This window comes from Drosophila miranda, chromosome XL, assembly GCF_003369915.1.
Source record: "Drosophila miranda strain MSH22 chromosome XL, D.miranda_PacBio2.1, whole genome shotgun sequence".
Lineage (NCBI taxonomy): Eukaryota > Metazoa > Arthropoda > Insecta > Diptera > Drosophilidae > Drosophila > Drosophila miranda.
The window spans coordinates 16,827,310-16,839,874 of NC_046673.1; the positions used below are offsets into that span (position 1 = coordinate 16,827,310).

At 46.4% G+C, this 12,565-nt stretch overlaps 2 protein-coding genes across 2 annotated transcripts in view; one reads left to right on the plus strand and one right to left on the minus strand.

The window, feature by feature from the left end:
- Positions 1–2,572: 2,572 nt before the first annotated feature.
- The window catches only part of LOC108164807, a 39,468-nt gene continuing 29,475 nt past the window's right edge, over positions 2,573–12,565 (minus strand). The window contains exons 2-6 of the mRNA XM_017300727.2: positions 6,908–6,964; positions 6,647–6,853; positions 5,885–6,078; positions 5,702–5,798; positions 2,573–4,003 (exon numbers count right to left, since the gene is read on the minus strand). Of these exons, the coding sequence (XP_017156216.1) occupies positions 3,843–4,003; positions 5,702–5,798; positions 5,885–6,078; positions 6,647–6,853; positions 6,908–6,964 (716 nt within the window). The 3' untranslated portion in view covers positions 2,573–3,842. The remainder of the gene's footprint in view (positions 4,004–5,701; positions 5,799–5,884; positions 6,079–6,646; positions 6,854–6,907; positions 6,965–12,565) is intronic.
- LOC108164810 lies at positions 9,190–9,883 on the plus strand. The gene is made up of 2 exons (XM_017300730.2): positions 9,190–9,300; positions 9,365–9,883. The coding sequence occupies exon 2, from the start codon at positions 9,373–9,375 to the stop codon at positions 9,817–9,819; it is 447 nt and encodes a 148-aa protein (XP_017156219.1). The 5' UTR covers positions 9,190–9,300; positions 9,365–9,372; the 3' UTR covers positions 9,820–9,883.

Sequence of the window (12,565 nt, forward strand, 5' to 3'; positions counted from 1 at the left end):
GCATTCCAGTTCCCCGTTTGCTTCCATGCTGTTGTAGACGATTTACTGCACTGCCTGGCCCGGAAGCAGCCATGTTTAGCCATTCTGTGCGGGAGCTGGACAGAAGCTCTCCTGTTTTGGTAATCAAATATCATGTTTCTTTGCACTTGAAATATATGCACACATGCTCGTTTTCCCCCCCCACCACTCCATGCCAGCCCATCACTCATGCAGTCCGACTGGATAGCGGCGAAAGAGCCACCGGAATGGGCTCCCATCCATCAGCTGGACATTCCATTTATATTCTCTGCGTAAATCTCAAAAAGAAAATTACTTGTTGGCCATTAAAAAATTCCGATTTACACATCCGAACAGGAGTATGATTATGTCCGGCAACGGGAAATTCCCGCAGTAGTAATAAGATACGTTAAAAATAAAGCTGCAGCTATTAAAGTGATCGCTCATGTGGGAGCCGAAGGGGGAAGGAGGCGGTGGGGCATGGGGAGAAATGGGGCAGTGGTGCACTGAACATTTGATGTGGCAACAGCAGTTCAGGGGGAGCTGCGAGGGGAAAAAGGCATTGTAAGTGCGCAGTTACTTCGAATACCCTTACAGAGGGCATTATAAACCACAATGAGCGCCTCAGGGAAACGTGGGCCCTACCACCCTAGTATTTTATATATCAAAAATATAGTAGAAATCAAAACTAGTTGCATGCAAGCGACCTGGCTGGGTATTTAAGCCGTCGGACCTCAAATCAAGCATATCTTTTTGTCATGGGAGCAGTCCAGAGATGGAGAAGGCGAAGGAGGAGGCGTTTGAACAGGACCGTACGATGGAGTAAGACTGAAGGCTTCCGGCGTTTGTTCTTCGTGCAGCTTGTGTATACGTACGTGCGGGTGGGGGGTCTCGTCTGTGTTGAAACTAAGCAAAATTTTCATTTGAATGTCTCTCGGTGGACAAATCAAAGATAACGCTAAGACAGAGACGGAGAGAGCGACTGGTAGAAAGTGTCAAAAAGTAAATTGAAAACCTGAGACTTTATCTTTGTGATTGACTCCACTCCATAGGAGGTGGCAATGGGCTCCGTCCATTTGCCACAGCACCGAATGTGAGAAGGCAATTAAGTTCTGCCCCTGACCCAAGCGTCTATAAATCTTTGGCCCCATCCTGCGCCCCGAAAAACATAATACTAAGCATTTTTGATTAGACACTCAAGTGGCGGAAGGGGGTCCCGGACCCGGTTCCGTCCTCCATTTTCATGGAGATTCCACGCCGGCAGTCCAGGCTGCCATGTCAATCAATCTTTGACAACCTCCATGAACCGGAAGGGGCTAGGGGGGGGCATCCCATTACATGCGTGTGTGTGCCTGCTCAAAATTTGTGGCATTGTGCAGAGATTTGAATGGCATGGCGGCTGGATCCTGTGCCTGGGTCTAAAATTAATTTACATAGCTATGCATATTGCTTGGGTTATTGTTCAGCATTTTGTTGCGACAAATTCGTATGATAAAGCCCTGGGAGAATGTTCAAAATTGTTGGCAAGAGCAGTGGAGGAAGCAGCCAGAAACTCCTCTAAACAGAGGGGGGATTTTCCATGGAAAACTGGCTTAATTTCATTCAATGATTGGACAGTTCCGGAGATATATAAGTACTCGCATAGCCAGAGGAAGTCATGTCTGCCAACAGAGAGATGCCTCCAGCTTGTCGCGCAAACAGTGGCACAAACACTTGGCTGCCACTGCCACTGCCACTGCCACCCCAAGTTGCAAGTGTCAGCAGAATGGGGAGGATGGCGGTTGGGCGTCGTCACGACCTTCGTTTGATTTGTGGCCCCCGGCAACATCGACAAGGTCAGGCTCTGGCCCTGCCATAAGCGCCAGTACTACTGTTGCAATGTCATAAATTCCCTGCACTTGAACCCGGCCGATGCCCGGACGGAACATCGAATGTACTTCATTTATTGACCTCTTCACTCTTCTCCTTTGTCAGCAATTTACGCGTCGTTTTCTCGCCATTTTTTCAAAAATGTTTATGGATCCCTTGCTTCAGCGTCCGGAGAACATCCAGAGAAATGTGGCTCGTTAATGTGCCCCAGCATGGGGTGTAGCCGCTCCAATTGGATTTATTAAGAAACGAAACCAAATGGCTGAATATATTTTATTACACATTTACACACAAACACATCAATTGAAAGATTTTTATGCCCCCCAGGCAAGTGCCAGCCGGTCCGTTAACCAGTAAAAACATCTATTAGATCCCGAGGGTTGTCAGAGCTTGAAGCTACATATAAAAGTTGCCAAGTGGAATCTTAAAACGATTTAAAAGATTACTCTCCACTTTAGGCCAATTTCTCAACCATAAACTTGAAGTATCATAAAGAATTAAGACTAACGAATAAAGAATAACGATTAAAGAGTAACGAAAACCCAATCACGACTACTCGTAATCTGAGGAAAAAACTAACGAGTGCAGTCCCGCCGCTTAAAATTAAAATAGCAAAACCCCTAGTCGCTTCAAATATAATTGTTTTAATTGAATTTTTCAAAATGTATTGTATATAATTGTATTTTTTTTTTGGGTTTTTTTTTAGTTTTGTTTGTGGCATTTGCCACTCCATATATGTATACGTATATAATTATTTATTGTATGTATATATATATAGATTTAGCATTTGATATAGTACACATGTGTATATAACGTTATTTGTTGAGGCTCTTGTAAATATTGTAAACAAGTTGGACCATTTTTTCGGGGAATACTTTTGAGGTATCCCTTCAAAACTGCTCTGTATCTGTGTGTCGGTTTTTGTGGTTCATTAGTTCGAGTTTGAGTTTGGTTTTCGGATAGGCTTTAGTTTAGTTTTAGTTTAGTTTACATTGTTCCACATATTTTCCATAGACATTTGGTTGAGAGTTATTTACCTTAAACTTAGAATACAATATTCGGTTTTTTCTGGATGGGTTCTTTGGTTTCTAGTAGACCCCGGCCCCGTTCCGGTAGAGGCCCCAAAGGAATTTAAAGCTTTCGTTAGTTAGTTTTTCTTCTGCCCAACATTATCATATCTCTCCTTTCTACGTGCAGCTTCAATCTGCTCTTGGTCTTCAAATACTTACAACTTACGAGTAGTGTAGACAGTTAGTAAAGTTAGTTTTGATCATTCGAGTAAGTGTTCTGCGGCAGCCAAAAAAAAAACCAAATGATCGGAAAGTGAAGTTGTTCCAGGTTCTGGTCCAGGTTTTAGAGTATTTTCTGATCCATTTTGAGCTTTACGCTTACAAACTAAACAGTTTTTCAAGATGTTAACGACACAATATTGTATATGTATATGAAATATTTTCATTCGTATTTCACTAAGTATATGTTGTATCTATTCTGGTATCCAATACATGTGGCAGAAGTTCGGTACGAGTACGAGTACGAGTAAAACACGCTAAGTTATAGAAGTAGAAGTAGAAGTAGAAGAGAAACGGGGGGGTTAGCATAGAGACTACGTTCGAGATTAACACTGGATAAAGCTAATAATACGAGTGCTCTATTATAGATGGTACTTCTTCTTGCTGGGTCACAGAAGTCAGTTTTAACTAAAATTGACGTGAATGGATTCTGTGCCGGCACAGATGAACCGATGAAAGGATTAAGCACTTATCCTTCCCACAAACATTGACAGACAGACAGACAGACGCTGAGGGGGATAGAGATAGGCATTAAGTGTAAATGGTTGAAAGCATTGGGCAGCGTTTCTTTCACTTCTAAAACAAATAAAACACTTTGTCCCCTCCTCTTAGCACTTGCACACGTACACATACAGATGCTGCTGCTGCTGCTGCTGCTCCTTCTGGTGCATCCTGGGCCAGGGACACCTACACCTGTTCGGCACTCTCGTCCAGCACCATGGAGTGCAGATCCATGGCCGAGCGCGTCTTGCGGGGAGCCCGCGGCATCAGGTAGTGACTGGTGCTGGCACCCACGAACACGGAGTTCTGGCGAGGCCGTGACGCGTTCGACACATGCGAGACGTAGCCTGAAACGGGAAAATTGTTAGACATTGAAGGCGGCAGCTTTGTGGGATGCTCCTGAAAATGGTTAAAAGGGGGCGGCCCTGGCCCCCATAACAATCAAGCGAGCGTGAATGTCAACGCTGAATGCCACAGGGAGGGGCACGTGACACGATAATTCTCCTCCGCCGAGAGTAATCCATAATTTGCAAATCAAACGTATCTTATGGACATACAATTATCTAGCTGAAATATTCCCAAAAACCCTTTGGATGGGATCAAGTCTGCACCAAATTTTTGTAGGCCTCATTTGAGTGGCATGGATGGGAGTTGCCTTTGCGTGACTCACGTTCCAGTCACGTGCCCTGCTCTTTGGGGCACTCTGAGATTGGGGAAGCCCCTCAAGCTCAAGCTCAAGCTCCACCAACTTAATAGACTTCTTTCCGGTTGGGGGTGCCGCATCCCCACATCATTTTTATCATGCTCCTTTGCATGTTTTATGTGTGTTCATCCCCGCCTTCCCCATACTCCCTTGCCCTGGTCTTCCTGTTCGTGTCTTCCATGCGTTTCCATGGGATTTAATTGCGCAGCATCCGAGATGGAGGGCAGAGCCCCAAAGCATCTGAGCATCAGAGCAGTGGCATTAAAATTGTATTTGCTGCCTCCGCTCAGCGGGCAACTTAATTGTCTGGCAACTCATTAAAAAAGCCAGCACCAGCACCAGGACGCGGGACGCGGGACGCGGGATGTGTGGGGCGTCTGTTGGCATTAACAAACGCTAACACTACAGCGGGCATTACGCATAAGTATTCCGATTTACAGTAAATTTGTAATCTGCTCTTCTGCAATGACTTGCCTGAGGGCCAGGGGATCAAGTGTGTGCCTAATGGGTGCAGCTTCTGAACAGCGAATTCTCTGAACAACTGACTTTTGAAGAGGATCTCAAGCATATTACAGAAGATTAAGGCGTATCTTTCGCAAACGGACAGCGAAAGTGCATCAGAAACTAGAGAGATTTCTTGGATACTCCACTCGAGACGCACAATACGAGAACAACATACATGTGCACGTGTCGTGTGCATGACGCGGCATATCCATTGCTTTCATTTCATTCTGAATAATTTACAAAGGGAAGAACTATATCACACTTCTAAAAACACAAGTGCTGTCCCACGAATATATCTATAAAGTCCCATCTATTCCAAAGTCCTCCGATGCCAGTGCTATAGCAGAAAAACATACATGTGCACGTATCGTGTGCATGACGCGGCATATCCATGAGTTCCATTTCATTCTGAATAATTTACAAAGGGAAGAACTATATCACACTTCTAAAAACACAAGTGCTGTCCCATGAATATATCTCTAAGGTCCCATATATTCCAAAGTCCTCCGATGCCACTGCTATAACAATCATGTTGATCTCTCAAACTATAATGTATCTCAAGTAATAAATAAATAAATATTCCTCAATGTAGCATTCGCTCTGTCTGGGAATCGATTTCCCTATCCCTATGGCTTTTGTCCCACTGTGCCGTTGGGCCTCTGGCGGTCCTCCACTCAGAGAAGTCGAGGAGGATACTATACTCGATGGATGTGTTGTTCGATTTTAATTGCATTCGGCACTCAGGCAGGGTTTAAAAACAAGCAAAGAAAAAGCGAGAGGGCTCAGGGACGAGACCAGGACGAGACCAGGAAGCAGAGGATGTATGCATGGTACATACCCTTGGCATACATGTTGGGATTATAGGCCGCAAATTGACACGTCGGCATATTCAGATTATGCACCATGCCCATCGACATACGCGAGACGGATGTGCGCTGGTAAAGAGAGTCAAGAGTAACGAGAAAGAGAATATATTTATGTACATATGGGATATGGAATATGGGTTATGGGATATGCTCACCTGATGCGTCGGCACTGCATCCAGATCGACCAGGGGACAGGAGCTGCGGTGCTGCTGCTGGAACTTGGGCTGGTACGGCTCCAGCATTCGGATCTTGCCCCAGCGATTGAAAAACAGCATGATGGCCCCCACCCAAAGGACCAGCACGAGGCCCACAATCAGTACTTCCTCGGTGCGCACAATGATCTTGGGACCTGGATTCGAGAGGAATATATGTACATATTTATTGATCCGACATATCCAAAGGTAAGAAAATGCTTTTACAAGTGGCTGCCCCATCTGTGTTTTCCACGCTGTCCCGTGTCTCCCTGTCTCCCCGTCTCCCGACTCTTGTCTTCGACATTTGTATTTATTTGTTTGTAGTATTTATGGTTGCACGTACATTGCATAAACAACTCAAGAGTCAGGCTCGAAATTCAATTATCCTTGCAGCGAAATCTCCCCGATAAGCAACGGATTGCGGACTGGAATCGGCGGCGACTTTAAGCACTCACAGTAAATCCCCTCCCAGCGAAAGGCCAAAACCCGACAAGGGGGATTTTCTCTACGGCATCGTCCAGGTGTGGAACAATGTGTGGAAAATTCTGCTTGAAGGCAGTCTTTGATGTCAAGAGGGAAATCAATCTGTGGGGAAATCCCCGCACTAGGATGCTCGTTCCACTTTCTATCCTTACCGAGAGACCCTCTACTTATGGAAATGGAATATATATCTCTCGGAATAGAATAAGATTTGATTGATGCGAGATCTGGTGATGGACTTACCCGTCTCCACGGTGGTGCCGTTGGAGGCTCCCGGTGTGGTGCCGGTTGTGAATCCGCCATCCTCTTCCTGGCTGCCCAGGTAGTCCTCAACGTTGCCGCTGCCACTGCCGCTGGCTCCTCCTCCCGACACTGTGCCCGACGGAAGGGAGGGTGCCGTCTGTTCCACTTCGACCAGGAAATTGGTGCCCCGCCAGCCGGAGCCCCATTCTGCGTGGATGAACGTTTGATTATCGTCCAAGTGGAACTCGGATGGGAACTCACCTTCCGAGAGGCTGCCTGAAGTGGTGACCTCCTCGGCGCAGGCCGCCAGCCTGACAGCTGCAATCGACGAAGAACAAACTTCAGACTTGGGTTTTGCGAAAACTGTTGACTTGGCAACAGGATATACTATATGTATGTACATATGGGTGGGTGGCTTGTGCCTTGTGGCTTTGGGTGGGATGTGTCACTCTCGGGAATACGCTGCCAGATGTTCGAGTATGTAGAATGCAAATCCAACTGTGAAATAGCCATAAACACGCTCTGCCAACAGACTGATTTGATGGCCAAGTGGTGGATACGTATACGAGTGTTATTTCAAGTTGTGTCACTTGAAACTGCTGACCATGCCCCGCCATCTCTTGTGCAATCTTAAAGGACTCCAAGCATCATATAACTGGCTTATCCCTCGTACGAGTATTCAGTGGTTTCCTCAGGGCTTCCTCTGGGCTGGGGCCCTGAGTGGCAGTTTAGAAGTTTTACTTAAGTGCTTCGAATGCACTTCTCGCACAGAAAACATATGCAAAATGCCTGCCAGGGGATGCCTGAGAGGGGGGGGGGGGGGGGACTGACTTTCAAGAAGTTAACGCATCAGGGCCCAAAACTTTTCGTAGTTATTTAATGCATTAAAAGTTTTCCGTAGAAGGGCGCAAGAACCCAAGCCAAAGCCCACTCGAATGGGAGCGACCCACCCCCTCACACAGGTGAGACCCACACACACACACAGGTGAGACACACACACACAGAACAGACAAATTATCTCCAAATAAACCCCTAACACAGACACCAAATGGAGCTGTCAAGAGGGGTGGCGAGGGGGAGGGCACATAAAAGAGAATTGGCCATTAAGGCAGCCAGGCGAATGACCTTCAAAGCGTTACCATTTAGCACTGTCAACCCCCCCCCCCCCCCCCCCCAGACCTACCCCCTTGAAGAGTTTAAGAGACACCCCCTGGCCCACTATTTACTGCGGCTGCTGCTTTATTTGCCTAATTTGGTTAATTACGGCATGTGTTAGGGCAAATCTATGCCCGCAACGAACCAATTAACAAGCCTATGATGCCCGAATTATGCGCAATTCCCCTGCCCTGCCCGCCGGCGAGGGAATTCCAGACAAGGACAGGGACAAGACCCAAGCAAAAGAAAGAAAAAAAAACAAACTCCGGCGAAATTCCCCGTAATTTATGAATGAAGTGCCGCAGAAACAAAACAACAAAAAAAAAGAGCAACAGAGAAATGGTAAAAGTGTAATAAAAAGGAAATTTGAAGAGACACCGAGGGCGAGAGGGATGAGAGAATAGGAGAGCCAGGACAAAGGGTAAAATGGAAACCGGAAGGGAATCATCATTGCTGCAGGTAAACCCCATATCTGATTGCCATTAAATGCTCATTAGAGCCAAACAAACAACCCACAGAAGCAGCCAGCCAGCCATCGAATGCAATTTCAATAATCAGTAGCCAAACGCAGACAAAGAACGGCCCAAATGGCAGCAAACTCACAGAGCAATTAACGGACACACACATTTTACGCAATTTGTCACACTCAATTGATTGGCGATAGGCAAGGGATATCCCTAATAGGGGGGTCCTACGACAACTGTCCGCCCAACTACTTATCATATATGTATCCTTGGGGAGGCCTTCTGCGGCGAGCTGTTGTCCTTCGAAGGCATTTGTTGCCAAAATACTCTTCTGTACTTTAAAGAGCCAGACATATGTCCTTTCAGGGACTAGTTTCAGGAAAGAGTCAGACATATACGTACCAAAGGAAGTACTATATCTGTAGGTTCTATATCTATATTTCTCAGACTAAGCCACAGCATTCATACAGCCAAACCGGATCCCAGTGGGCTCTCTTCTGTACTTTAAAGAGCCAAACATATGTCCTTTCAGGGACTAGTTTCAGGAAGTTTCAAAGGAAGTACTATATCTGTAAGATCTGTATCTTTAAGATAAGGTAAGGAACTCCGTGTTGATTTCATAATACAGCCATACCCGATCCCAGTGGGCTCTCTTCTGTACTTTAAAGAGCCAGACATATGTCCATTCAGGGTCTAGTTTCAGGAAGTTTCAAAGGAAGTACTATATCTGTAAGATCTGTATCTTTAAGATAAGGTACTCCGTATTGATTTCAGAATACAGCCATACCCGATCCTAGTGGGCTCTCTTCTGTACTTTAAAGAGCCAATAATAGGGATTAGGTTCAGGAAAGAGTCAGACATATTCGTACCAAAGGAAGTACTATATCAGTAGGCTCTATATCTTTATGATAACATATTCCGTGTTGATTTCTCAGGCTAAGCCACAGCCATACCCGATCCCAGTGGGCTTCTTTGAATCATTCACTCAAACTCCGATCTAGGAATATTCCAATCGAAGCAGTACGAACAGCAGCAGTAAGAAATTGTAATACCTAGTGGAAAATACTGTTAAAACGTGTGTTTTATTTTTTTCTTTTAGCATCCATTATGTATTTTCGTAAGCGATTGGAGAAAAAGCATGGCCCCAGGCTGTGCATCGGCAAGTCATCGCTGGATGGCCTGGCCTTTAGGCTGGATATTTTCAAACTAAGCCATGGCATTGGCATCAAGGCAGTTCGTGCCAGAAAGAAATCGCTGAAGCCTTTCCGCAGGCACCGGCTGGTCCCCACTATCCCTGCGACTGGCGTGAGACCCCAGCGAGAGTCTACAGTTGAGGAGGAGTCGACTCTGGAGGAGATGGGGAAGGAGCCGAATCGGAAGCCAGAGTTCTTTGAGCTGCTCCTCATCGTGGGCCTCCTGATCTTGAGTATCTTCAGCCTCTCCCAAGTGGCAATGAGCGGGTATACGTTTATATCGAAGAAATACCTCATACTAAAGGTATTGGGCTTGTCGCACTTCGCCAACGTTTCCTCCAACAACATTTATAAAAAATAAACAAAATATGCAATATTTCGTGCTATGTAAATGATTAAATGTGCAATTATTCGATGTATGTTCTTGACTCCAGAGGGTATCGAATGCGTACCCCAAATCATTTCAACAGGCAGGCCTTCTTTTGTATCTTTGACATATATTTGATTAGGGAGAATACTCTCCGCTGATGATTTGCAAAAAGAACACTCCATCGACTGGATTTATGGGTTTATTTCGCCCTCGGCAAAGTTTTCTCTGGAAACTGGAGGCTGAAATGCCGATTACAAATGTAAATAAACATCAAGGGGGGAAAAACTCCATAAGCCATTCAATAATTCATAAGAACACACGGCCAGACACGTGCCCTCTGGGGGCCCACTCCACCTGCCCCTTCCGCCCCACACACACACATGTCAAACACTGAGGCAGACACACACACACTCATAACACAAATACAATTATAAGTAAGGAAATTCTATTGATTTTCTTCGATTACAGGTGGGGCAAAGCAGGCGGGGGGACGGGCCCAGCGCCAGTCACGTTGAAAGTTTGCCGTAAGACTCCAAAATCAGGTGGGGCAGGAGACTGGGGGGCTGTCACAAAAGCCGCTTACTCACGGGCCCCTGTCAAAGGCTTCGATTTGCGACAAACAGCTGAAAAACATCGCAAATTCCAGAGAATCCGATGCTTAAACCTCGTTGATTCATACATTCATATATCTCTTATTAAATGGCTTGAAATATGGTTCCATGGACCACAGCAAGAGCCCTGCAGGGCAGTCAACTAAAAACAGATAGGGAACTTTAAGGGACACTAAAAGGGACACTCCTGCCACACACAACCCCCCCCCCCCCCCCCCCCCCAAAAAAAAGCCACTTTAAAGCTTGCCCAAAAAGGCTTCCAGCATGCGGACTTGGCGGTGGAGATGGGGCACGTAAAGTGGCCATCGTAAAAAGCGGAGGACAGCCAAGTGGCGGCCAGGGATTGAGTTAGGGAGGGATGCTTAATTGATGTTTGTTTGCCACAGAGAAAAGCACCACCAGCACTAGCAGCAGCAGCTCGAGGAATGACACTTTAATTTCCACTCGAAATTTCGACGGGAACTTTCCTTTAAATGGAAACTCTTTGGGGGAGAACTGGACGCTGGACACAGAAGGGCAATAAGATTGCAATTTCCCCATCAATTGATATTTTTCGAGCAAGCACAACGGTACTAGAGGGAGACTGTACCTAAATATCATCTATCGCGATTGCATGAACGCACACACCTGCCTGATTTGGACAGTTCTGGCTTGGTTCGGGCAAATCCCATGACGGAACGTCACTTGGATCCAGCTGTGCGACACTGATTCCTGGATAGAATCAGGTTGTTATTGTCGAAATTAGGGCCTAAGTAGCCTCGCCTAACGACCAAATCGCGACATGTGTGGACTGGATCGATGCTACCATGGCCATTGGCATGTATTTCCCCCGGTTTAGCCGCTCAGTCTGTGCGTGAATTTCCCACAGGATGCGGAAATACCGCATGGCATGGCCTACCATGTCCAGATTCAACTTGACCCGGGCCATGGATCAACAAGTGCGCCCAAGGTATGGATGACCATGGCCATCGAATCGAATCAGACGAGACGAAACGAGACGAGCGCGTCTTGGATCTTCGTCTCAATCATCATCATTGGAGGGATGGGAATGGCATGGTATGGTTTGGTATGGTATGCAATGGTGTGCTACCTGTGTTCGATCCTCTGACAATGCCAACAGCGAGCACGCGGTATATTTTATGGGTTTATGGCCCCGTGGCAAGGCAAGGAGTTGGTCGTGGGACGTCCTCGACATCGATACACGGAAAATGCGTTTCGTAAACAAAAATCCTCAAATCTAATTTTTGAATATTTCCTCCCACTCCCACTCGGGCTCGCCCTCTTCGTCTCCCTCTCCCCTGTCCTCGTAATTGTTGTTTTCGTTCAGTTTTTTTTTTGTTTTTTTTTGTTTTGTGGAAAACAAAAAATGCAATAGAAATGCAAAAACCTTAGGAGAAGTTGCATTGATGCTTGATCACAGATGGTCTGCGGCCAGCGACTCCTGGAAATGGTCATGTCCTTGCCGTTTGCCATTGTCCTGCCCCTCGGGACCCTCTCTTCTCGGCCAGATGGCCCTGGTCCAGGCTCTGCCTCAAGTTGGTTCAATACAAAAATATCCCTGACCATTGCCTCGCCTGCACTTGTGCCAAAAGTTGTACTCAGCTCCGGTTTCGGTTTCAGTTTCAGTTTCCGTTTCAGTTTCATTTCAACTATATTTAGGGTCCCAGGCACGTCCTCTGAGGGCGCAGAGTCGAGTGGAGTGCTCTTTGTACTCCCGGCAGTGTCCTTCCTTCTGTGTCAATGGCATTTCAATTTCGTGGCCATTTGCTTGGGGGTCTCGTGCGGAATCTCATCCTTTGAGCCAACTTAATTGACAGCTTTCTGTGCATCGAACCAAGTGTACAGGAAGCACCACTGGCCAGCCAACCCTTGGCTTTGATTTTGCAATTTTTGTTTGGCTCTCCGCTGCACATCCTTTGGGGCTCATCCAGGCACAGATAATTCGTCCACCGGCTGGAGCACGGAGAGACTTTTCGAAATGCAAAGAATTTGTAGGGACCAATCGACATTGAAGGCTTCATCCTACGCTTGGGGGCTTCTCAGGTGGACTGCAACTCTTGCACAGATTTCGTTACACTTTGAGCTCCATTTTGCCGGCTCTCAGGGCCGTCTGCTTCCGTTTCCGT